General features: G+C 35.7%; 2 protein-coding genes across 4 annotated transcripts in view; one reads left to right on the top strand and one right to left on the bottom strand.

The window, feature by feature from the left end:
• LOC149771970 (dnaJ homolog subfamily C member 12-like) overlaps positions 1–11,921 on the bottom strand; it is a 36,384-nt gene extending 24,463 nt beyond the window's left edge. Inside the window, exon 1 of one of the 2 annotated variants that reach the window (XM_089948014.1) lies at positions 11,808–11,921. In XM_089948014.1, the coding sequence (XP_089804140.1) occupies positions 11,808–11,858 (51 nt within the window). In that variant the 5' untranslated portion in view covers positions 11,859–11,921. Of the gene's footprint in view, positions 1–11,565; positions 11,772–11,807 lie in introns of those variants that run through there. The other variant, XM_089948013.1, reaches the window with a different exon arrangement.
• LOC149771969 (NAD-dependent protein deacetylase sirtuin-1-like) overlaps positions 11,888–22,285 on the top strand; it is a 57,150-nt gene continuing 46,752 nt past the window's right edge. The window contains exon 1 of one of the 2 annotated variants that reach the window (XM_089948010.1): positions 11,888–12,082. In XM_089948010.1, coding sequence (XP_089804136.1) covers positions 11,893–12,082 — 190 coding nt within the window. In that variant the 5' untranslated portion in view covers positions 11,888–11,892. The remainder of the gene's footprint in view (positions 12,083–22,285) is intronic. The other variant, XM_089948009.1, reaches the window with a different exon arrangement.

The following is a 22,285-nucleotide window of genomic DNA, read 5'->3' as shown; positions in this document are numbered from 1 at the left end:
ATACAATCAAGACGCTAACCAAAAGAAAATCCCCAGGTGGAGATGGACTCACCGCAGAATTCTATAAAAAATTCAGCAGTGAGTTGTCACTCATTCTTGAATGGTTGTTCAACAACATTTTACTAAAAAATGAAACCATGACAAAAAGTATGAGGGAAGGAATAATCAAATTAATATATAAAGGGAAGGGAGATAGAGAAGAAAAGACATAAAAATTTGGAGACCCATCTCTCTCCTAAACACTGACTATAAAATACTAAGTAAACTACTAGCAGAAAGACTTAAAAAGGGGATGAACAAAATAATTAATAAAAATCAGCCTTGTGGACCGAAAGGTAGAGATATTCAAAACAATATCTTAAGTATAAGAACAACTATAGATTATTTAAATGAATGTGGTCAAAAAGGTGCCATGGTACTTTTTGACCAGGAGAAAGCTTACGACAGATTAGAGCATAACTACATACAAAAAGCACTTGAAAAATTTGGTTTTGGAAACAATTTCCAAAAATGGACCAAAATCCTGTACAACAAAATAACTTCAAAAGTGCAGGTCAACGGAGCTAGTAATGAGCAATTTGAAATCCAAAGATCAGTGTGGCAAGGATTCCCACTATCTATGTTATTATATGTAATAGCAACAGAAATACTAAGTATAAAAATAAGACTAAATACAAGGATTGAAGGCATAAAAGTTCCAAACATAAAAGAGGAAATAAAGATGTTACAACATGCCGATGATTGTACAAACTTCATAAAAGACCCTAATTCTTATAAATACTTGATACAGGAATTTGAAAAATTTGGAAAAGCCTTGGGGTCAAAAATCAACCATGAAAGAAACAGAAATACTAAAAATAGAAACTGGAGGGGAAATCACTCTGGATCACCCCCCCCCCCCCATCAGATCAAGGAGAAAATCAAAGCACTAGGTATATATTTTGGAAAGGAGAAGAGCAAGCAAACTGTAAGGAAATAAGAGAAAAAGAGACAAATATGTGAACATCTGGGCACTTACGCCACTCTGCCTCATACAAATATTAGTTATATACTAAAGTCAAACGACATTAATAATACAGTACTGCAAAAAATTGATAAACCCATCATTAACTACATCTGGGATTTTAAAACACATTATGTAAGAAAAGAAACTTTATATAAAGCAAGGGAAAAAGAAGGACTAACAATACTGAATCCAATGTTAATTAAGCATGCTAATATTCTAAATAGATTTAAAAAACATATAAACAGAGCCAGAATACCTGTGGGAAGGGATATATGTATATTGGTTTGGGTATTTTATGAGAAACAGAAGAGACAAGTATCAAAATAATAATCTTGTAAAAAAACTAGAAATACCTAGAAGATTTAGATATATTAAAGAACTGCTACAGATGTATAGAGATAATAAAGAGCTATGGGAACTAGATGATAAACTTACATACAAATGGATAAGGGAAGTAACTACATAAAAGTATAAAGAAGAAGATAAGCTATATATTAATTGGGAAAGAGCATGGGTGCACTGGGTTAAACTAGGCTCCCTTAAAATACAAAGCCTCTTCTTCAAATACATGCATGATTGACGGGAGAGGTTGCAGTGCAACGGCATATGGTCCGAGTACCGCCTAATTGTCCACTGTGTAAAAAACTATTTTTAGCAAACATCATGTTATCACTCAGTGCGAGAAAAGAAAAGTAGAAAGACTAAGAGTTATAGAGAAAATTAGTAAGAACGACAGATATAGAAAAGAAAACTTACTATACTTAGATGGGAGATTTGACAAAGAAACACTATATAAAATAACTGACAATATTGTAGACACAATGAAAGCCTGTGGCCAGATCATAGTGATAGGGAAATAAAAAAATATATATATATTAAAAAAAAATTCAATTTTTTAATTTCAATCGCAATTTAAATTTCAAACATTTAACAAGTAAATATAAAAATCTCGCAGTCATATAACTTCCTAAAACTAAATATTTGATGAAATATCCCACACATAAATTGTTATTATGACTCTCAAATCTTCCAGTCATATAACTTCCTGAACCTAAAAAATTGTTTGTTTTTGTTTTTTTATTTTTTTCCATCATTCTCTCATTCTTTATGGGTATAGCAAATGAGAAAAACAGGGAGGGACAGGGATCCCTAATGGAGGAAGTACGAGATAATGAAATCACAAGGCTAAGTCACATGGCGTTACACGAAGTGAACAGGCCTGTGAAAGAGTTTTGGAAATATCCCCAGGTGGGAAACTCAGGCATACAACACAAAGAAATAACTACTCGTATATACTCTCAACCTAATTCACTCTGTCTGTTACACAGCTCCTGTACTGTGTATCTATCCCCATTTAGCGGGAAATAAATATAAAAATTACCTTTCGGTTTTTTTTTGGAACATAATCTTAAATAAATAAAGGCAGACTAACTCAAGCTCGGAGAAATACAGTAAATAAAGAAAGTGTGGACCCCTGCTCAAGCCCAACCGACCTAATCATATTAATTTAAGCGAAGAACGACACAGACCAACACAAACATAAAACAATAGCTTCTTTTTTTCTTTCAAAACCAATAGTCCACCGTTTCTTCACCAAATTCCAAATTTGAAATAAATATAACCATTAATAAAATATAAGATTGTAAGACAACTGGGTTAAAATTTGAAATAACTGGCTATCCCTACAAAGAAAACTATATATAGCACACATACATATAGCAATATACACATAGCAAACACGGGATACAGGTGACCCCTAGCCAAAGTCAACTAGAAAATCAGGAATGGGACTTCGAGTAAGGTGATAGAAACCAACTCAGAAGAACCACCCTGTAGAAAACACTAGGAAATCCAACAAATACCCCGTCAAAAATTATCTTAAAATAAATTTTTGATCAGAATTCTTTTCTTAAAAAAAAAATACAACACACCTGGAGGGAAACATATACATATAAACACTTTCCTTTTTTTTGGGACAAGTGGGGGGGGGCATCTGTTTGGTGCCCCCCCAACCAAAAAACCCCAACATAATCTTGCTGCTTGAAAACATATCATTATCACTAGGGAACAACAGGTACCCAGCACAGCCACTGGACTTGGCTGGGTTTTGCACATTCAAGACATCTCTAGCCCAGTTTGGTTTTAAGATAAAACTTTGATTTTGCCATGTCGCCCCCACTTCTTTCTGGTGGCAGTAATAACATTTGTAAAAATAATTTTTTTTTTTTAAGTTTTGTGATTGACGAGAAAGGGGTGGGGAAACTAGGCAAAATGTGAGTGAATAAACCCAACCAGGTTAAATCTGACCTGGCTGGGTACTCAGTAAAATTTAACTCCCCATCTATCCATAATTATCACCCTGCATTTTTAAGAAGCATCAGTGACACCGTATTACCCTCCATTGATCCATCTGTCATTATTTCTGCTTATAAAATACTAAACAGATAGTTTCATAAACATACTTGAATACAAGCCGGGTTCTACTGCAGACAACACAGTCTAATATGCCATTCTATATTGCACCTGCAGATCAAAGTCCAAGTCAAATAAAATATCTAACAAACCCATTGATCCTGATCTGCTGGCATGGTATGCAAGGGCACATCTTAATCAATGCATTTTGCATTTGAATACCTATTTATCCATGCATTAATCATGTACAGGAAGAGTATTATTTGGAGTTCACTCCCCTTGGAATCCATATCCTATAAGGGCATCACAAGTTTTATTGTAGTAGTACAACTGTAATGATTTCAATGACATTTTAATTTAATGTTTCTCACAAAATGTCATTCATGAAGATGTGATTCAGATCAGGATCACCTGGGCACCTTCTGGAGAGGCAAAGGAGGTCATGGAGGGAGGATGGGGCAGTGGAAGTATATTTTCTGCAACACAGGAGATCTAAACTGATATTATTTCAAATCAGCAAAGATGAATTTGACATTACAAGCTATAGAGGCTGATTTAATTTGTCATTTTCTTTGATAACAGAGTTTTTGTTTAGTAAGTACTGAATCTGATACTTAAAGAGCAAAGACATGTTTCTTACTTTCAAAGTTCTGAAAAAGTAACTATGTATTCAAGTTCATTTTGAATTCATACATATTTTAATTTAGATTTTCTCACTTCATGTGTGGATGGTATTCATTGTGCACTTGAAATGTATCTACATGAAGTCTTGGTTTGTTGAAAACAACAGCAGCAACAACAATATTGGGAAAGTAAGGCTGCAACATTTACCAAAAATTTTTATGTGTATAATAAAATGTAAAACATAAATGGGTTCTACTGCCATTTCCAAAGTTGAAATTTTCTCGTTGAATAAAATCTAGCATGTACAGAAACCTAAGCATTGAAGAAAGAACCTGTCCTTTTCACTCCAACCAGTTTGAGAAGGAAGCCCACAAAACATATGCTAATGCAAGTGTGGCATTCATCACAGAAAGAATTTCCCACACATCATCCTTACCTTTGCCAGTTTCTCTTAACTACTAAAAAGAATGACTGTTCCCTCTGCAATGACTGATTGCTGCAGTTTTATAGCCTAACTCATTGAGCTTATAAAGTCCAACATGTTCTATTTCCCTCAGGACCAGTCCAGTGGCTTAGTGGTTAGAGTGTCTGCCTTGGATGCAGGAGGTCGTGGGTTTGATCCCCAGCCAAGTCATAACAAAGACTTATAAAAATGGTACTAACAGCTGCCTTGCTTGGTGCTCAGCATTAAGAGGTTAGTGTTAGGACTGGTCAGCCTGGTGTCAGGATAATGTCTGGGTGGGACATCATGCTACATGTCTGCAGCATGATGCCCCAGTGCTAGACATCACTATAAACTGCCACACTGCAGACATCATAGCGGTATGACTGAAAATTCTTAAAGCTATGTTAAAAATCCAACTCACACACACCATCAGGATGTATCTCGCACAATTATCAGTAAATATAGTAATATTACTAAGAGACATCGAGTGAAAATATCTCTGTTTTCTAATGCCAGAAGATTTCTGGACTTTAAACTGTAATTCTGTAACATATACAGGTAATCTTTCTCTATTTATTCTTTCTTGTTACACTGTCAAGTAAAAGAAGTTTTGTACAATTAACTGTTTTGAGTCTAAATTTATTTGTCATAAAGATTCTTTTCTACAACCTACTCCCACTATATATATGACAATACACATTTCTGGAGATCAGTATATGCTTTATATTGACCACAACAATACATCAATAGAGAACTCACTGCTGAGTTTACCACAGTGACTCGTGAACTTGATGCTGCATTCTGCAATATGTCAGTAATGATACTGACAGTTACTCCTCCTTGCAGTTTTTTCTGTCACGGAGAAGGATAGAAGTAATAATTTAAACACTAGTGAAAACCAATAACCATTGTTGGAGCTCAGAAATCTTGGGAAATCCAAGACAACCGATCATATGTTGTCTTAACATAACATGTATTAGACATAAATTTAATGAAAATCTTACAGAACAATCATGGGCTCGAAATTAACACTAATCTGCTAACCCAAAGTCAGTGAGTTTGTTAATGGATCACTAAAACCCCAGCCATCACTAATCCATTGGAACGGTGAACAATTTCTGCTGCTTGCTATCATAACAGTTAACAAGTGGTCTTATATCTAACGTATCAAATAAAACATGAGATGTCATTCCCTTTTATAGTTAATTGATCTGTTTATTGTGTTAATCGAATACCTACCAGCATCCTGGACTTGATGAGGTACAATAAATGTTTGTGGCAAAAATTGACAGGTGTTACTCTATACATTAAATAAATTCAGTTGATTATTGTCAAAAAAGTCCTTGCACAAATGGAACTAGCCTGCTATACTTCCACCAACAATAATTTCAATACGGATGATAACAAAAGATTTGGGGCATGAAGCTAGCATTGGATAATCAGAAAAGTTCATATTAGCTGACTCTCAATGAATATTCAAGAATTATACCAAAATAAATTGTTTTGCTATATCATTGTTGATAAACATTTAAGGCACTGTATTGTAACAGTGTATCAGTTTACGCAATGAGCAGTGCCACCAGCACCAAATCAACATCAGAAATTAGATGATGACGAGAGAGCACATTTCATAAATATGATCAAAAGATGAGAGTTAGGAAGTACAAGAAATGCTGGAAAATGCAAATGAATGGCTTTCATATGACCCAAGAATTATTCATTCATCTCTTGTTGTGCCTAAGGTGGCACATATGACTTCCATAAGAAAGTTCCTTTGCAGACAGTCTGCAGCCTCATGTGTGATGATGTTCCATGTTTGACCACATTCCTTCACCTCTTTCTCAACAGTCCTCCTCTATGTCTTTTTGAGCCAACCTCTTTTTGTCTCTCATTGAGGGTCCAGTGGAAGGCTGTCCTGGGTGGTGCATCCAGTGACATTCAGCCTAACATGCTACAGCAATTGCCATCTTCTCTTCTCTGCAGTCTTGACAAGAGATGCTGATTCTGTCTGTTGGTGAAAATCTTCATGATTGATCCTGTTTTGCCAGAAAATGCAAAATATCTTCCTCAGATACTTTTGTTTTGGAAGATAAGCTTTTGTGGGTTATATGGATGTTAGCTTTAACACTGAGAGCTGTACAATGACACAGCTTTGGTAAATCCTCTGCTTGGAATTGAGCCCAAAGGTTTGATTTGCTTTGCTAATTCTCATTGTTGCTTCTCACTCCTAGCCTACATCTATGAGCACTTCACTTCTAAAGTATGTGAATTCCTCTACCTCAATGAGTTTATGATATTTCTTTCCTCATTAATTTTGGTTTTCTTTTTGTTCGCTTTCAGTCATCTCTCTTTGACTGTCTCACTGAGTGTATCTGTCTTTATTTGCACATCTGTATGTCAACTTGAAAATGGATAAATGACACTGACATAGTATAGGTCTGCCAGGGAAGAAGTGTGGGTCCACCTAATTCCTAATTTGCTGTCCACATTTTTCTTTCACTTTCATCGGGGGCCCTGAGTAGCCGAGAGGTCCAAAGCGCTCTCCATTATGGATCACTGCCATCTCACCTCTGTCTGCATGGATTCAATCGAGTCTCAGATTTGGCCAATGTGGGTATGTGAGAAAGCATGCCAGTAGCTTCTCGTGGGTTGTTGGTTCTTTCCGGGGATTTCCCGGGTTCTTCCTCCACCATTAATACTGACCGCCATGTACAGCCTATTGTGTGCTGAAAAATGGCATTAAACCCTTAACAACAACAATCTCTTTCATCAGCCAGTTGATGGCATGGATGAAAATGAAAGGTACAAGGATGCCCGTGCTGATAATGAAGCAGTCTGTGAAATGGTTATTGCAGATGACTTAAAAAACCAGAAGCCTTGTTATAGAAATTTGATGATGTTTAAAATGTTTAGTCGGATACCATAAAACCTGAGTATTCCACAAGGAGTCATGGTGAAGGCTGTCAAAAGCCATTTCAAAGTCTATGAAGTTGATGTAGATGGTACTGTTCCATGCAGCTGTCCATTCTATTACCTGAATGCAAAATCTGTTCAATGCAGGACTTTTCTTTCCTGAAATCAGCTTGTTCCTTTCTGATGAGGTCATCAGCTGCAATGGTGATTCTCTTGAGTATGATTCTGCTTAAGATCTAGTGGTGAGAGATAGCAGAATGATGCCTCTCAAGTTGTTAAAGTCTCCAAGGTCACCATTATTTGGTAATTTGACAATGATTTTAGTTTTCCTCTTCATTAGGGCTGTTTGATCTTGCATATCTTTTGGAATATTCTCTGAAGATCTCTGGTGTTCTAGTATCATATGACTTCAGCATTTCTGGGCAGCTGTTTCAGCAGGAGATTTCTCACTTTTGAGAGCTTGGATGACTTTGGTCTCATTGATGTCCTCCAGACTTATGTCAAGGTTCTCTTCAGCTTCTGGTATCAGCGCTGTTACAGGTAGGTCTGGTTTGTTTAGAACCTTTCTCCATATCATCAGAGACTATATCCCCAGCTGCACTCTTCTGAGGTAAGTTTTGACCTTTCCCACAGTCTCTTTTCAGTTTCACTGTGATCTCGTACATAGTTTTCACATCCCCTCTGCTGCTTTCTTTGCTTCTGCAATGAGCTATTCAGTGAATGTTGCTTACCAGTTCTTGCTGTTTTTCACTTCTTTGTCCTTGCCAGAGTACCCTTTGGATATCCTGTCTTTCGATCTGGGTGACTTCGCCTCCAGTAGGCATTTTCCAATATATTTTCTTTCTGCAATAGAATTCCAGATGGATGAGAAATCCTTTCTTCTTTACAAGCTTTCCTGCAGCTGAGAACTTCCCCAGTTTCTTTCATGATTGTGTTGTAAAAACAGATAGCCATTTCCATCATATCATGAATTATACTGAACTTGCTTTTGAGGGTAAGGTTGACATCTTGCCAAACCTTGAGATCTTCTAATTTGAAAATGTTGAAATGTTGTGGTTCTTCTTTTCCTCAAATATGGTCTTTCTTTGTTTGAGAGCAAGCTTGGCTACCAACAAAATGATCACATGTCTCTTGACTTGTACATCTTGCAAGAAGTCTCAACTTGCCATTGATCAGCACATAGTCTACCTGGCTTTCTGCCTTGCCATCTTTGTCATCTTGTGGATCTGTTTATGCTGGAAAAAGAGTACCAATATAACAAGGTCACTGTCTTTGCAAAGGTCATAGTCATTTACCATTGTCATTTAATTGTCCTATTCCATGTCTACCCATGAACAGCTCACTCTGTTGTCTAAGCCTGTTTGTGAAATAAATCACCAACAATGTGTCGCAAGTCATGCCTTTGTGTTGCTTCAACAGCTGAGTGCAAGATTTCGTAGAAAAGGTCTTTCCCCTCATCATCAGCATCTTCTGTGGGGGCAAAGCAGGTGATGACTGATATTTGGTGAATTTAAAGTTACATCTGGCATATATCATTCATTCATTGATGGGTTTCAGTTCTTTATGTATGATGGGTTTCCATTCTATATGTATGTTTTTCAGTTGTTTCTTGATGACCAGGGCTAAGCCCCCACAACACTGGAAATCTTGCCTTCCTGACCATAGAATGGTGTTTCCTGTAGCCAGTGTTCTTTATCAGGCTACTGTGATGCATAGTAGACTCAACCCATTTCATGGAGAACCTTAGCTAGACGCAACAGTAGACTCAACCTGTACTGGTACATTTCATGGAGAACCTTAGCTAGATACAATAGTAGACTCAGCTTGTACTGGTATATTTCATGGAGAACCTTGCTAGATACAATATTAGACTTAACTTGTACTGGTACATTTCATGGAGAACCTTGCTAGATACAATTAGACCCAACTTGTACTGCTACATTTCATGGATAATCTTTGCTAGATACAAGTAGACTCAACTTGTACTGCTATATTTCATGGAGAACCTAAAAACAAGTAGACTCAACTTGTACTGCTACATTACATGGAGGACCTTTGCTAGATACAATGTCCTCACATTCCAGCACCCAGTGTGGATGGTAGTTTGGGGTGTAAAGAGATCTGCTATCAGGGCAGAGGCTTCCTTGCAGGTTTCATCTCCATCTATTACATTACCAGTTTCCTGGTCTGTTTTACCTCTTCCTCCCATTGCAGTGTTTTCTCATTTTCCATTTCCAAAGCTAGAGCTTTTTTTGACTCTTTTATGGCACTAGCCTATAGCCAAACTATCCTCCTTTATACAGGCTTAGAACCATCAGGCTATGCTCAGTTAGTGTGCATGCAGGAGGTAAAGTCTGTAATACTAACAGGCATGTATGAAGTATTCAGAGAAATATGAAAGTGCACTGGGTTAGTGAGAACATTTTTTTAATATCAAGCCTTGCAATCCATAGTATCTGGCTGATATTAGAGACTAAAGCTAGGACAACTTTTAGCTCAGATTCATCTATGGGTTACAGTCTTGAAAGGAATGACAGAACTTCTAATGCTGGCAGTCTACACATTTACTACAGGTCTGACCAACATTTCTGACCAAATCAAAGTTTATAATGCAACCAAGCTTAATCAATATTCATGGAATTTCACCTCAGTAAGCATGCATATGGTTTTCTATGTCCCAACAGACCATCTAGACAAATTCTGTCTTAAAAGCTGATATAAATACCAAATGAAATACTAACTTTACCAACAATGAAAATGTATGTTTAATCAGTGGTCTCAACTATTATCTTTAAATACTGAGAAGAGTCAAACCCTAAGGTCAATTTTAATTGAACAAACCCTGCTTGCTATGTTAAAGACTGCTATCACCTCTCCCTCACAGATATTATCACCAAAAAACAATCCACATATCTTTTGCCATTGCATATATTTAAAATGTGGTGTTACTGGCATCACATGATGATCTGAGAAAATCACTTTCAGTAACTACAGTACATAAAATTGTGGTGAAAAAACCCAACCTTGATGATATTTATAAAATTTCTTTTCACATCACAGACACATTTGAGGATATTAAAAACAAACACTGGATGTATGGAAAGCTACTACAGTATTGGATGTCACTGATATTCATGCGACGAAATAGCCAAAAACCATCCCCAAAAGACCCACTTTTCTCCATGAACACTGAACTTAAAAAGGCCATAAAAAAAACTGTTTGGCTCATAACAAATTTTTCAAATATTAAAACTCATCCACGCAGTAAAACTTACCAAAATAAACCATAAAAACTTTCTCACCAAGCTCAAGAGACAATCCTAGAGACTTTGTTCCATTGAAACTTATAGTAGCTGTCCAAAATCTGAAGACATTTGGCAGTTTATACTGAGAAAGTGTTCTGATGGAGGACGATACTCTAATAACTAAAGCCTGTGAAATTTTCAATGTTTACAACATTAATAATGCAAAATCCAAACGAATTCACAGCAATCAATCACTGGAAAATCACCAAACCCTCAAAATGAAACCTGCAGTGCCAGAACAAGTTTGCATGCTTATTAAAAGGCCTTGATACTGTACACAAAAATATGCAGGTACTGACTGAAATCTACATATACTGACTGTGAAACCATTATTTTATTGTAATCATTAATGGTAGTAATTAAAGTGTGACCACTTAACCACCACATTACTATTATAATTGATACTTTCGTCCTATGTTTATTTGTGACTTTTGACATGTGGCTTTCTGGTCGTTTACCGTACAGGCTAACCATCGATTTTGTTAAGGGGTAAAGGGGGGTGTGTGTTCCGAACTGGACTATTTTGCATGCACCTCCATGTATATATTTTCCTCCAAATAATGCACATAACACGTTCTGGGAGTTTTCTTTGCCATGAATCAGATCAAAAATATTTTTTAAAGCTATTTGAAAGCCGATTTTATTTTTAAATCCCACCCTCCCACCCCACCTCGATTAAAAGATCGGAAGTCTACTGTTTGTTCAAGACCAACAAGAAGCTCTCTGCTTTTGAGTTTCGTTTCTCACACGCTGGTACCAGTAATGTCGGGAGGGGGAAGGGAAGCGGAGATGTACTTTGCTGGAACATGTGCAGTTTCTACTTTAAACACTTCACTTTTACTCATATCAAATAACATTACCGATGACAATTCGTCACAACCTAGAATGTTGTAAAATTCTTCATCTTTACTTCTCTCAAAGTTAAATATGTCCTCCATTCCGACACCAGGTGGCTATTTATGTTAAGTCTGCCAGTAGAAGATATTTACATTGGGATCATCCATTATACTAAAATATTAGTTATTTATTCTTCGTATATGAAACATTCGTCAACAAAAAGGAGTGCTATCAAGTAATAATTAAAAAAGTAATCTTTATATACCATATTACTGAAAATATTTGAATTATCCACATAAACAACAAAAAAATACATAAATCACGCAGAGAAATTATCCCGTCATGTCAGTATGCGCGAAAATTGTTGCGCATCCATCATACTGAAAATGGCTGATGAGCGAGATATAGTCTATCCAAGCAAAAAGTTAAAATTAGATACAGGAGAAAGCGATTTAATGAGCCATCACTCAGCTGAAGGAAATGCGAAATCCTACTCTACCCTACAACTCAGCGAAGAGGAAGCAAGCGAGAGACGCAACGGTATATTTTATCATTCTTTTATTTAGACTTTTTTTGCAAAATGGCTACCGACTAAGTTTGTTAGAGTTGCCTACCTTGCCTCAGCGACTGTCAAAATACTAGTACATGTGGGAATATTTACAGTAATTCCAATGGCAAGGTTTGCCTGAAAATCCGCGAATATATACAGAGAGGGAGAGACAGAGAGAGAGAGAGAGACATAAAGAAAGGCGACAAAACTGGTTGCAAATTTTTTGTATTTTTTTATATGCATGCCAATAACTTTAGATTTGTAATAATACTGGTTAGAGACCAATTCTCGCCGCATACCAATTGTCGCCTTAGTAATAATAACTCGTAACCGCACGCGAAGTTTTCGTTCCTGTTTAGAAAATAAGAAGATTGATTTAAGCCGACAAGTCCGAGAAAAAATAAGGATTCGGTAAATCCATTTACTGACGTGGGGAGTCACATGGTACAATTAGCATACATAGGTCAACAATAACTATGTCATAAAACAATACCTTAATGTAGGCTTCCGCTTTTATAGCAGACGCTGTGAAGGAGAATCACAACATTTCCAAAATAAAGCATCCTCATTTAAGAAGTAGACATTAATGTAACCTTTACATGTTACATAATGTGTTAAAAAATCCCAGTTTGTTCAACCGGTGATTAAGTAAAATTTCATGCATTCCTATCATAAATCATAACTGGTAAAGAATATTAATTTGAATTACAAAGCAACACAAATTAAAAATTAATTAATCAGAAATAACAAAATTTTCTTTTAATGAAAGAAAAAATATAATCCAATAACCATGTGTGAGCAGATCATTAATTTTCAACATGTGGCGACAATTAGTACTGTCTCTCCTGTAAAGTTCAACACCAACACTGTTTTAATTAATGGTCCCCACGTAACCGTTAATGTTGCTGATTTCACATTTAACACGATGAAAAAAATTGTTAAAGGCCCTGCTTTTATGTACTCTACTGCCAAGGAGCAAGTGTTCATGTCGGTAGTGGATGATTTTAAAAAAAAATAGGAAAAAGTGGCGAGAATTGGTCTCCAACCAGTATAGTATTCACACACCGTCCGTTCATACCCCGTAAACAAATTGTAAAATCCAAAGACTTCAAGGATATACAAATGTACAAAACTTGATCATTTAATTTCTTGATTTATAATTTCTTACCCAAATGATGGTAGGGAGTCCCAACTATGTCATCTTGTTAGAGTTACGAATCAGCTGGGAGTTTCTTTAGTAAGCATGATCTCCATATTTGCATGGGTGAGTCTGTGTTTTCAAGAAACATGTGATGTAGTTCTCTGTATTTGATAGTCTCAATAATTTTGTTAATTTGGAAGTTACATATGTTTGAACACATGTATAGAACAGATCTTCCTTTCTATTTCTTCAGTTTGTTTTAGAAATAATAAAACTAGACATTGCAAATATTGGATGCAGATGACAGTTTTTACTGACATGGATTAATTTTGAAACCAGAAAAGGACATTAAGTGGGCTATCAGCTTATTTACATTGGAATCATCTGCTTGCTTTGAAACACCAATAAGTTGACAATGTTTTTAACCCCATGGTGACAGGTTAGAAATATTTCTTTGATTGAAATTACTTAGTATTATGCAATTTTTAATATCTTTCATGTTTTTAGCTTTGAAAATCAGTATGGGTGAGGGTACAAACAAATGGGAGGATGTGCTAATACTATAATTGAGACCTAATTGAATTTAAGCAGGTGTTGTTAGACCCTTTTGTTGATACAGGTCACATACACAAACAAAACATGTCAGAACCAATTTAGGGGTTTACAGGGATGGTCCTGGCTTTTAAAAAGCTGTCGCCAAAAAAATCGCCAACCTCAATATTTGGTCGCCAATTTTCAAAAAGTGTCGCCAGATCAAGTAGTGTACATTTTTTCAAGTGTTAATTTAGTCTATTAATGTAACAGGCAATGAAAATTACTAAAGATGGGTAGTTAATACTCTAATTACAACAAGCATTAACAAAATGTTACACAGTGTTACATAAAGATCTGTTGCGATTTTAGGACTGCCCACTTGTTGAATGCAGTTTCAAAGTCTAATTTTTCACACCTGTACATGCTGATTCTCATTAAATTCTCGAGAGATGAGATGCAGAGTTTATTTCTAATGTCAGTTTTTATGAGGTTCATCTTACTGAATCCACGTTCACAGTCTACAGTGCTGACAGGTGACACCAGTAGTCTCTCAGCAGCCCCCCTCCCCTTATGGCTAGCTTCACAAAGCTTGTAGTGAATTGCTTCCTAATTCCCAAGAATGATCACTGAATGCTGTATAAATTTTTCTCGACAAGCAAAATATGATCTCCATTCCCACGAATGAAACTTACACGAGTCAACACCTGGCAATATTAGACAGTATATATAAGCATAAATTCACACCCAGTTTAGGGATTCTTTCACTCCTGTATTTTGAGAAATAAATAATTGTTATTAATCATGCAAAACTGTTTTTTTTGTGCTATTTCTTGTTGCGGAGTTTAAGTCTCTGCAGCCATAACATGGATTGATGGCAAAAGGAAAAGATCAATGAGTAAAATGCTGCACTGGCGACAGATATAATTGTGACTGAGATTTTTTTCCATTTGCTTTGTATTTATACGCAGTAGTCGGTACTTCAAAGGTTATCAGTTTTCTATGAAGGTTCAACAAAACTATTATATTGGTATATGTAAAAAAAACAAAAACAACAGAAGGATTAGCCATTCAATTAATTGTATCTGTTCTATTCGCGTCTTCAGAAGTCGGTCAGTTGTAGGTATAGTTCGGTAGCATGGCTGACAGTATCACAGCATACAGTACTCAGCCCAGATGTCAGCATAGCAGATTATGATGTAACAATACACTGTAAAGATGGGGTTGTCAATACGAACAAAGGATCGTTTGTGTAACAGATTGATTTCAATGCATTCCTTAGTCAAGTTTGTGGCTTCCTTTCGTTCTCCCTTTTAATGTATCCAGTCCAGATCCATGATTGTATGTACAAATTAAATAACCAAAAAGTCTGTCACCAAAAAAATCGCCAGATGGGATATTTTCGTCGCCAATAAGGCAAAAAAATCGCAATTTGCGACATTGGCGAAGCCCAGGACGATCCCTGGGTTTATATAATGACTAGTTATGTAGTGTAAGACATTGATTTTATATTTATCACATAGTTGGTACACTTTGCCTAGTGTGTGCAGTTTCATATTTTTGATATTATAACATGTGAATATATCACTTTATGTGATTCTGATTGGTCCAAATAAGCCCTTGAAATTGTCATGCATTATTCTCTTTATATTAGGATTAGTGAAATAAGTCAGGGAACCAGACTTACTTTACAGCATCACCCCAGATGCTTTAAACTGCACCTATTTGTTCATGAAAAGCATCTGCATAATCAAACTGTTTAATATAAAAAAGTGTTTAAATGGCGTCCAGAAGGCTATGCATGTTTAAAACGAAAGGGAAATAAGCTTCTAAAAAAAGTGTTAAAAAATAACAGAAGAATAAAAAGGAGTATTCATATTCTTGCGAATAAAAGCTGGAAAGGACACAATTACATTTTTTGGACATCATGTGCCAGTTTGAGTATGGCTCGTGGCAAGAGATATGATTGCCGTCATGTGAAATGAAAAAAGAATTTCCAAGAATTACATCAAGTTGAGAGATAGCAACAAGCCATTGAGTTGCATAGGGTTCGGAACTAAAGTTTGTACATCTGTACTTGTGGTAAATAAAGTCTATGCGTACTCTACAAACTTTTCAATTTAACATAATGTTTATAATTGCTTCATCAAACTTTTGATTATGTTTTCCAGCTTTACAATAGCAGTTATTGATATTTTGTTACACTTGACTGAAAACTGGTCAGTCTTATGGAAAAAAATCAAGTGCCTTGCTGAGACAGACTCGTCAGGGTTGGCAGGTCTGAGGTATATCTATAGCATGGAATCCACCCTATATACAAGTTTGGTTTAAATGTGAACTTACTGAAGTAAATAAACTCATCTTTATTCACAGAAGAATGTAGACATAAACCGGTCTCCCTAGCTGACTGAACCTTACACAGTAAATATGTGATACATGTCCAACTCAGAAAGAGATTTGTTTATGTCTTCTGTACAATCTAATGTTCCAAATCAAATACTGCAAATATCCGGTCACAAATACGTTACAATAAATATGTGTATCAGGGGTCAAGCTAGACTTGAATTTTTGGGAGAAGTGACTTCTCCTTTAGGACAGAACAGGCAAAAGTGAGAGCTCAACAGGGAGAAGTAGACATGAAGCAAGAAAGGCTGTGTGTATATATATATATAGTTCTCGAAAACGCTTAATCACATATATTTGGGCACAATTTTTATATCTGGAACGCAGAAAATCACTTAGGCAGGAGTCCTCCAAACTTGGGCAATAGCTAGGCGGCAAATTCAAATGGCTTGCCTGTCGAGCTTCAACCACCTGCTGAGTGGAGAAATGTGTTGATCAGTTGACCATTGTGATTTTAGCTATGCTGATATTTACAATGACAGAATTCAGTGGCTGCAAGTCACCTGGATGTAGACATCATTATAAGAGTACATCAAAAGAACATGACCCAATAGCTGGGCAGTAAGTTTATTGACAGACTAGCTGCTGAGTGGTAGGAAAATGTGCTGATATTTACAGTGACTGAATTCTGAGGCAGGAAGACCCAGAGATGTACATGTGGTCTTTATAAGAGTAGATCAAGTGAACAACTTTAGCTTTCATTTTCTTTTTAATTTCCTTGTGTAGTCAAATAAGTAGTGCATATGACCTCGAAATCAAGACATGTCAAGACTTAAACAAAATGCCATTTACAAATTTGGGGTAAAAAGGGCAAATTGATGAAGATTATAATGAGATTCAGATGAGTGCTAAAGTTGCTAGAACTAACGGTTTAGATGGAACATTAGCCAAGTGTAAGAAAGTGTGTGATGCCTGGCTAAGTGTTTTGAATAAGGACTTTCCTTGAATTGACAAAATTCAGCCTGACTATAATGGACAAACAAGAGCTATATATTGTTGGTGTAAATAGTTGGGAAACTTAAACTCAGTGACAACTATTGGTTCTTCTCATCTGGACATTTAACCACTTCAGGCATGTCCAATATGCTTACGGAAGAGGACTGCAACTTTTGCTGGTGGGACACCTATTTTTTTACCAAAATAGGAGTCCTGGACTCCTAGTTGTAAAATCCTAGCAAGACCTTATATATATATATATATATATATATATATATATATATATATATATATATATATATATACACACACACACACATGATGTGTGTTCTCTTATTTGTATTATGCCTGTTATTTCACAGTATGCATGTTTGCATTTAACATTGGATTTAAGCAATACTTTATTTTCAAGTCGAAAATTATCTTGAGTTATTTTGGTCATATGACTCTACAGGAGAATAATAGAAACTACATTGTAACAAATTTTAACTGAGTAACCACATTACATTATTATAATTGCAAGATCATAAAAATGCTTAACCGACTATGTTTAATCAATTTTCTTTGAATTTTCTTTTTTTTTTAAAATAAAATGTATTTTCTAAAAAATAAATGGCACTTTCAAAAATTTCTAACTGCGTTTGAAACAATCCCTGTACTATGTACATGAGGGCAAATGCATGCATGTCTTCAGATCATACTGTTCCTCATTTCTTTGTTGTGGATAAAACATTACCATAACTATTCATACATAGCACACTAAAATGCATGAAATTACAGATATTTCTCCTTTATACTCGGTATATGAACTAATCCCTACTTTCCAACCAAATCAACACAGACGTGAGTGCATCTAGTTTTAGAATGAGGAGTTTTCTTAATGTGTAATCACTCAGAGATTCTAGTACATCGCTTGGATTTCCAGTCAGTCATCAAAACTGTACATGTACCAAACAAAAAAATTCTATCTGTTGATGCAGATTTAAACTCTGATCATATTGTGACTATGTTGCTAGCCCTAGGGTTTGTGTATGTTAAAGTGACTGGCCCAAACTGGGAACTCATTACATCGGGGAAAGTGCCATTTTTAGAATTGTATGTATACATTCAAAACTTACAGAAGTATTTAAAAGATTGTGTGGAGAAACCCAAACTGATTGAAAGTGATGAACATTGGTTGGGAGAGGTTTATGACATTGCAATTGAGCAACGCTTCTCTGAAGTGATAAAATCTATAAAGATTGACAGAAAATTACTGAATCAAGTTATTACTTCTATATGTAAGTCAATGGTAGTAACTATTGAAAAACAACTCTCTGATTTCTTACCTGGTGGGCAGTACAGTGAAGCAGCTGATCCAAAGACAATGATGAGGACACAGTTCGCCCAAGTGACCAATCTTGGCTGTGAACACCACTTTGGAGACCTTGATAGCAGTCAGAAGCATAGACCAAATGCCTCCTTGCACCACCACTCCTCCATTCAACTACTCAAGAGAAACCGTATCAGAATGAAAGAGTGGTATGAGAGTATGACTCCCACAGAAAAAGAGTCATTGTGGAAGAGTGCACGCCATGGTGGAAAAGACTTGCGTCTTAAACATAAAGAACACCAGAAATGTGTGTACAGTGAAATATTGGACCAAATGAATGAACCGCCACCAAAGAAGGGAAAACAAAATCCGAATGACAATGATGAACTTTATGAAAGTGAAATAGATGAACTCAATACAGTATGTCAGCGGTTGCCTGTTCTAGACCAGCTTGAGGAAAATGATTATGTTATCGTTGCATACCAGGATGCTTGGTACCCTGGATGTGTTCATGAAATTAAAAACAACAATAATAATTTAATAGTTAAATTCATGGCACCATGTAGGAAAGCGGGAGTTTTTAAATGGCCCAGCAGAGACGATGTTCAGGAAGTTAAGCCTGAATTTGTCATAGCGACTGGACTGATTCCAGAATGTCTCAATTCTGGACGTCAGTGGGCATTCTCAGATCATAGAAAATTTGATGAACTGTTTACAATGTATGCCAATGTTTTCTTCTGAATTAAATGACTTGTTAAGAAATATGTTGTACAGTATCTGAATTGTCTGGTACAAGAAAAATAAATATTTTAACCCCTTATTTTCTTCCCTGCATTGAAATCTAGTAGACATAGTTTAATTTACTGTATATATTTGAATTCTACAAGAAAAATGCAATAAGTCTGACAAGTTTCATGGAGAAATCTCTTTCAGATCAAAAGTTATGATGTAAATACTTATCTTATTAAACGTGTTGGGTCCGTGACTTAAATGAATGAAACATGCATTTAAAGAAGGCAAAAATTCACTGAAAAGGCAATTTTTGCCAACATTCAAATAGTCATAACTTCTGAACTAATCAAAATATTTCAGAAACTAAAACTGTCCAGAAAAGATCTGAATTAGCTCTATAAGAATCAATCATTAAAATGCAAATATGAAAACTTTGTAATTTTGACTGGGGTCACTTCATTACAACAGTCCATTGATATGATTGCAAATTTATGATTTATTTATTTGTCTAAGTCCTTGTAATAATTTTAGGCATTGGTTAAATAGTATCTGTTTTGTTGCTTTTTTCCACATTTTCGCAAACACCAGTGAAGTCAGAAAACAACTTTAACCATAAAACGCTTCTCCGTTCTCATGAATTCCACAACATAGCATTGACCCATATGTTTCTGACCTACATAATTGCATTTTAAAGTTAAACCTTAAATAACATAATACCTAGACTTTGCTTTCTATGAATTGTATATTTTTCTGAATATATTTGCCTGATGATTTACGAAAACAGACAACCTAATAAACTGGTACTTCCCAGACATAGTGATGTCCGCCATTATTTTCCTGTTACTGGTTCACTTAGTTTCAAACTAATTTTATTTACAAACTAATGTACAAGTGGCAGTTAAAATATCCAGATCACCAATTCTGATCTTAAAAACAAACTGTTATTTACATACTGTTGTTAAAACTTTGAAACATTAGTTTGTATGTTTTGTCATTGAGGGATAACATGCAGAAATCTGGCACTGATACTACCTGATAGCTGCTAACTTACTTGGGGGAAGGTTTAATGGTCAGTCAGCTATCAGAACACATGCCTGTGAATGTGCAAGTTTATCGACATAATTTATATCAAAACTAGGCCTAGGTACTGATGGCTTGATGAATACATTTTGCTACAACACAACAGTAGAACTAGCCTGGCTAAGGTGAGAGGGCATCTCAAAAAGTTTTGTCAGTCAATGTACCTCTTTAAAAAAATCACAGGGCAAAGTCATTTTCACTTTCCTAACAGTAGAAGGTGAAGTTTACATGTTTTAGGCGACTGAGCCGCCCACTTCACCTGGTAGCATGACCCCTGTGTATTTCTGCATCCAGTCATCATCTTTTCACAAAAATATCCCAACAATGTAATGTTTAGTTGTGATGTGAAATTTCAATGTAAATGCTGGCACTGTTGTGTATATAGGCCAACTCAAACTGGTGCATCGTATCAAACAATGTGACATCACGCGCATTGGACAGTTTGTGTTGACAAATATTTGGCTTTTGTAAAATGTTCTGTTTATTTAGATGGCCGCTTATTCTCTGATTTATAGTTAGCAAACATGTATGATATACTTTTACTATTTCAACTTTGTTTGGGACTATTTTTTATGCACAACAAATGAAATATACAGCATCTGTCAGAATGAATGAAATTATTCATTCTTCTATCTAAATAATTTGTACTGAAATAAAACTATGTGATAAAAAGAATCTCAAATGGGTAATGATTTAATATTAAATTTATGAAACTCATTAAATAATGTCCAGCTTTTGCAAGCCTTGAAGAGCAAAAGCTGGATATTATTGAACTTGTTTCATAAATTCAATATTAAATTGTTACCCATTTGAGATCCTCTTTATGATTGGGAAGGACATGTTTTATTGCCAAAAGAAATGTTGATGTATAGCATGTTTCAAGGCCAGACAGCTTAACAACTACAGGTCTTTTTTTCCAAGAATATTTCACCTACTTTGCAGTCCATACTGACATTTTATTAGGACTACGCTTGCTGTAAGGTCTTTTTCCTGTTGGAATCAAATCCTGGCACATTCACTTGGATGTATTTTCAAGACCCGTTGACATTTTTCAGTTGCTGAGATGTGATGGTAGTAGAGGAATACAGAAGTCTGTTGAAGTAATGTTTAATTTCTCAACTCATTAAGCCCTAAGCCAAACAGTTAGGCATTCCCCTACAGCATACTTGCAGAGAGATCACCTAGAGCAGTGTTTGCCTTTCCAGTGCCTGACTCCCTGAGACTTGCAGACAGCACTTGGCTTGCAGATTTTTACAAAGTGGTCTACTTGCATTAAACTTACACACATAATGGTATAAATTTCCGGCTACATGCAGAAATAAAACTCATGCATATAGTTAAAAGTAAATGATTTACTTACCAATTTGTTTCTCTTGCCATGGAATAATCCATAAAAGCTGTCATGAATTCACTTTGAATAACTAACACTATCAACACGTGAAATTAGTTCTGTTTTATATATACAGAAATTCCACTTGTCATCTCTCTTGCAAACTTAACCTTGTGTGAATACTCCGTCAGAGTCTGTCAAGTAAAACTCTACTCCCAGTAGCTGATTCTTGAAATTCTCATCATTTTCAGATCTAAAATATTTGTACTATTTCTGCCTCTACTGAAGTCAATTTTTTTCCCCTTTGTTCAGCAATGTTCACTCACTCTCTCTCTCTCTCTCTCTCTCTCTCTCTCTCTCTCTGTAAGCTAAAATTTTATTGGTTAAACTGCCTGCATAAATAGGAAATGGCTTGAAATGAACCAATAGTTTGCTCTGATTTAACTCGTCGTACAGGATACAGGCCTAGACTAATACTACCACTCAGACTTGGCACTGGGATACAAGTACTCTGGAGATGAGGGCGGTAAAGTACAACAAGTAATAGTGGCGGCAGGGGTTAAGGAGTTAATAAAACAAATGTATCTGATCAGGATCAGTTTCTTACATTGTAGAACTTCAGGATGACTTCAAGTACAAGGCCTGAATATGGGTGAACTTTTTTCATGTTAAAAATCCATTTTTTTTAGTTTAAAAAATTTAAATACAAAATTAGAATGGGAACCCAA

The sequence above is a fragment of the Sinohyriopsis cumingii genome, unplaced genomic scaffold (genome assembly GCF_028554795.1).
Source record: "Sinohyriopsis cumingii isolate HCF-2022 unplaced genomic scaffold, ASM2855479v2 utg001542l, whole genome shotgun sequence".
Classification (NCBI taxonomy): domain Eukaryota; kingdom Metazoa; phylum Mollusca; class Bivalvia; order Unionida; family Unionidae; genus Sinohyriopsis; species Sinohyriopsis cumingii.
The sequence above is the reverse complement of the archived record's forward strand: the minus strand, read 5'-3'. Positions and strand labels throughout refer to the sequence as shown.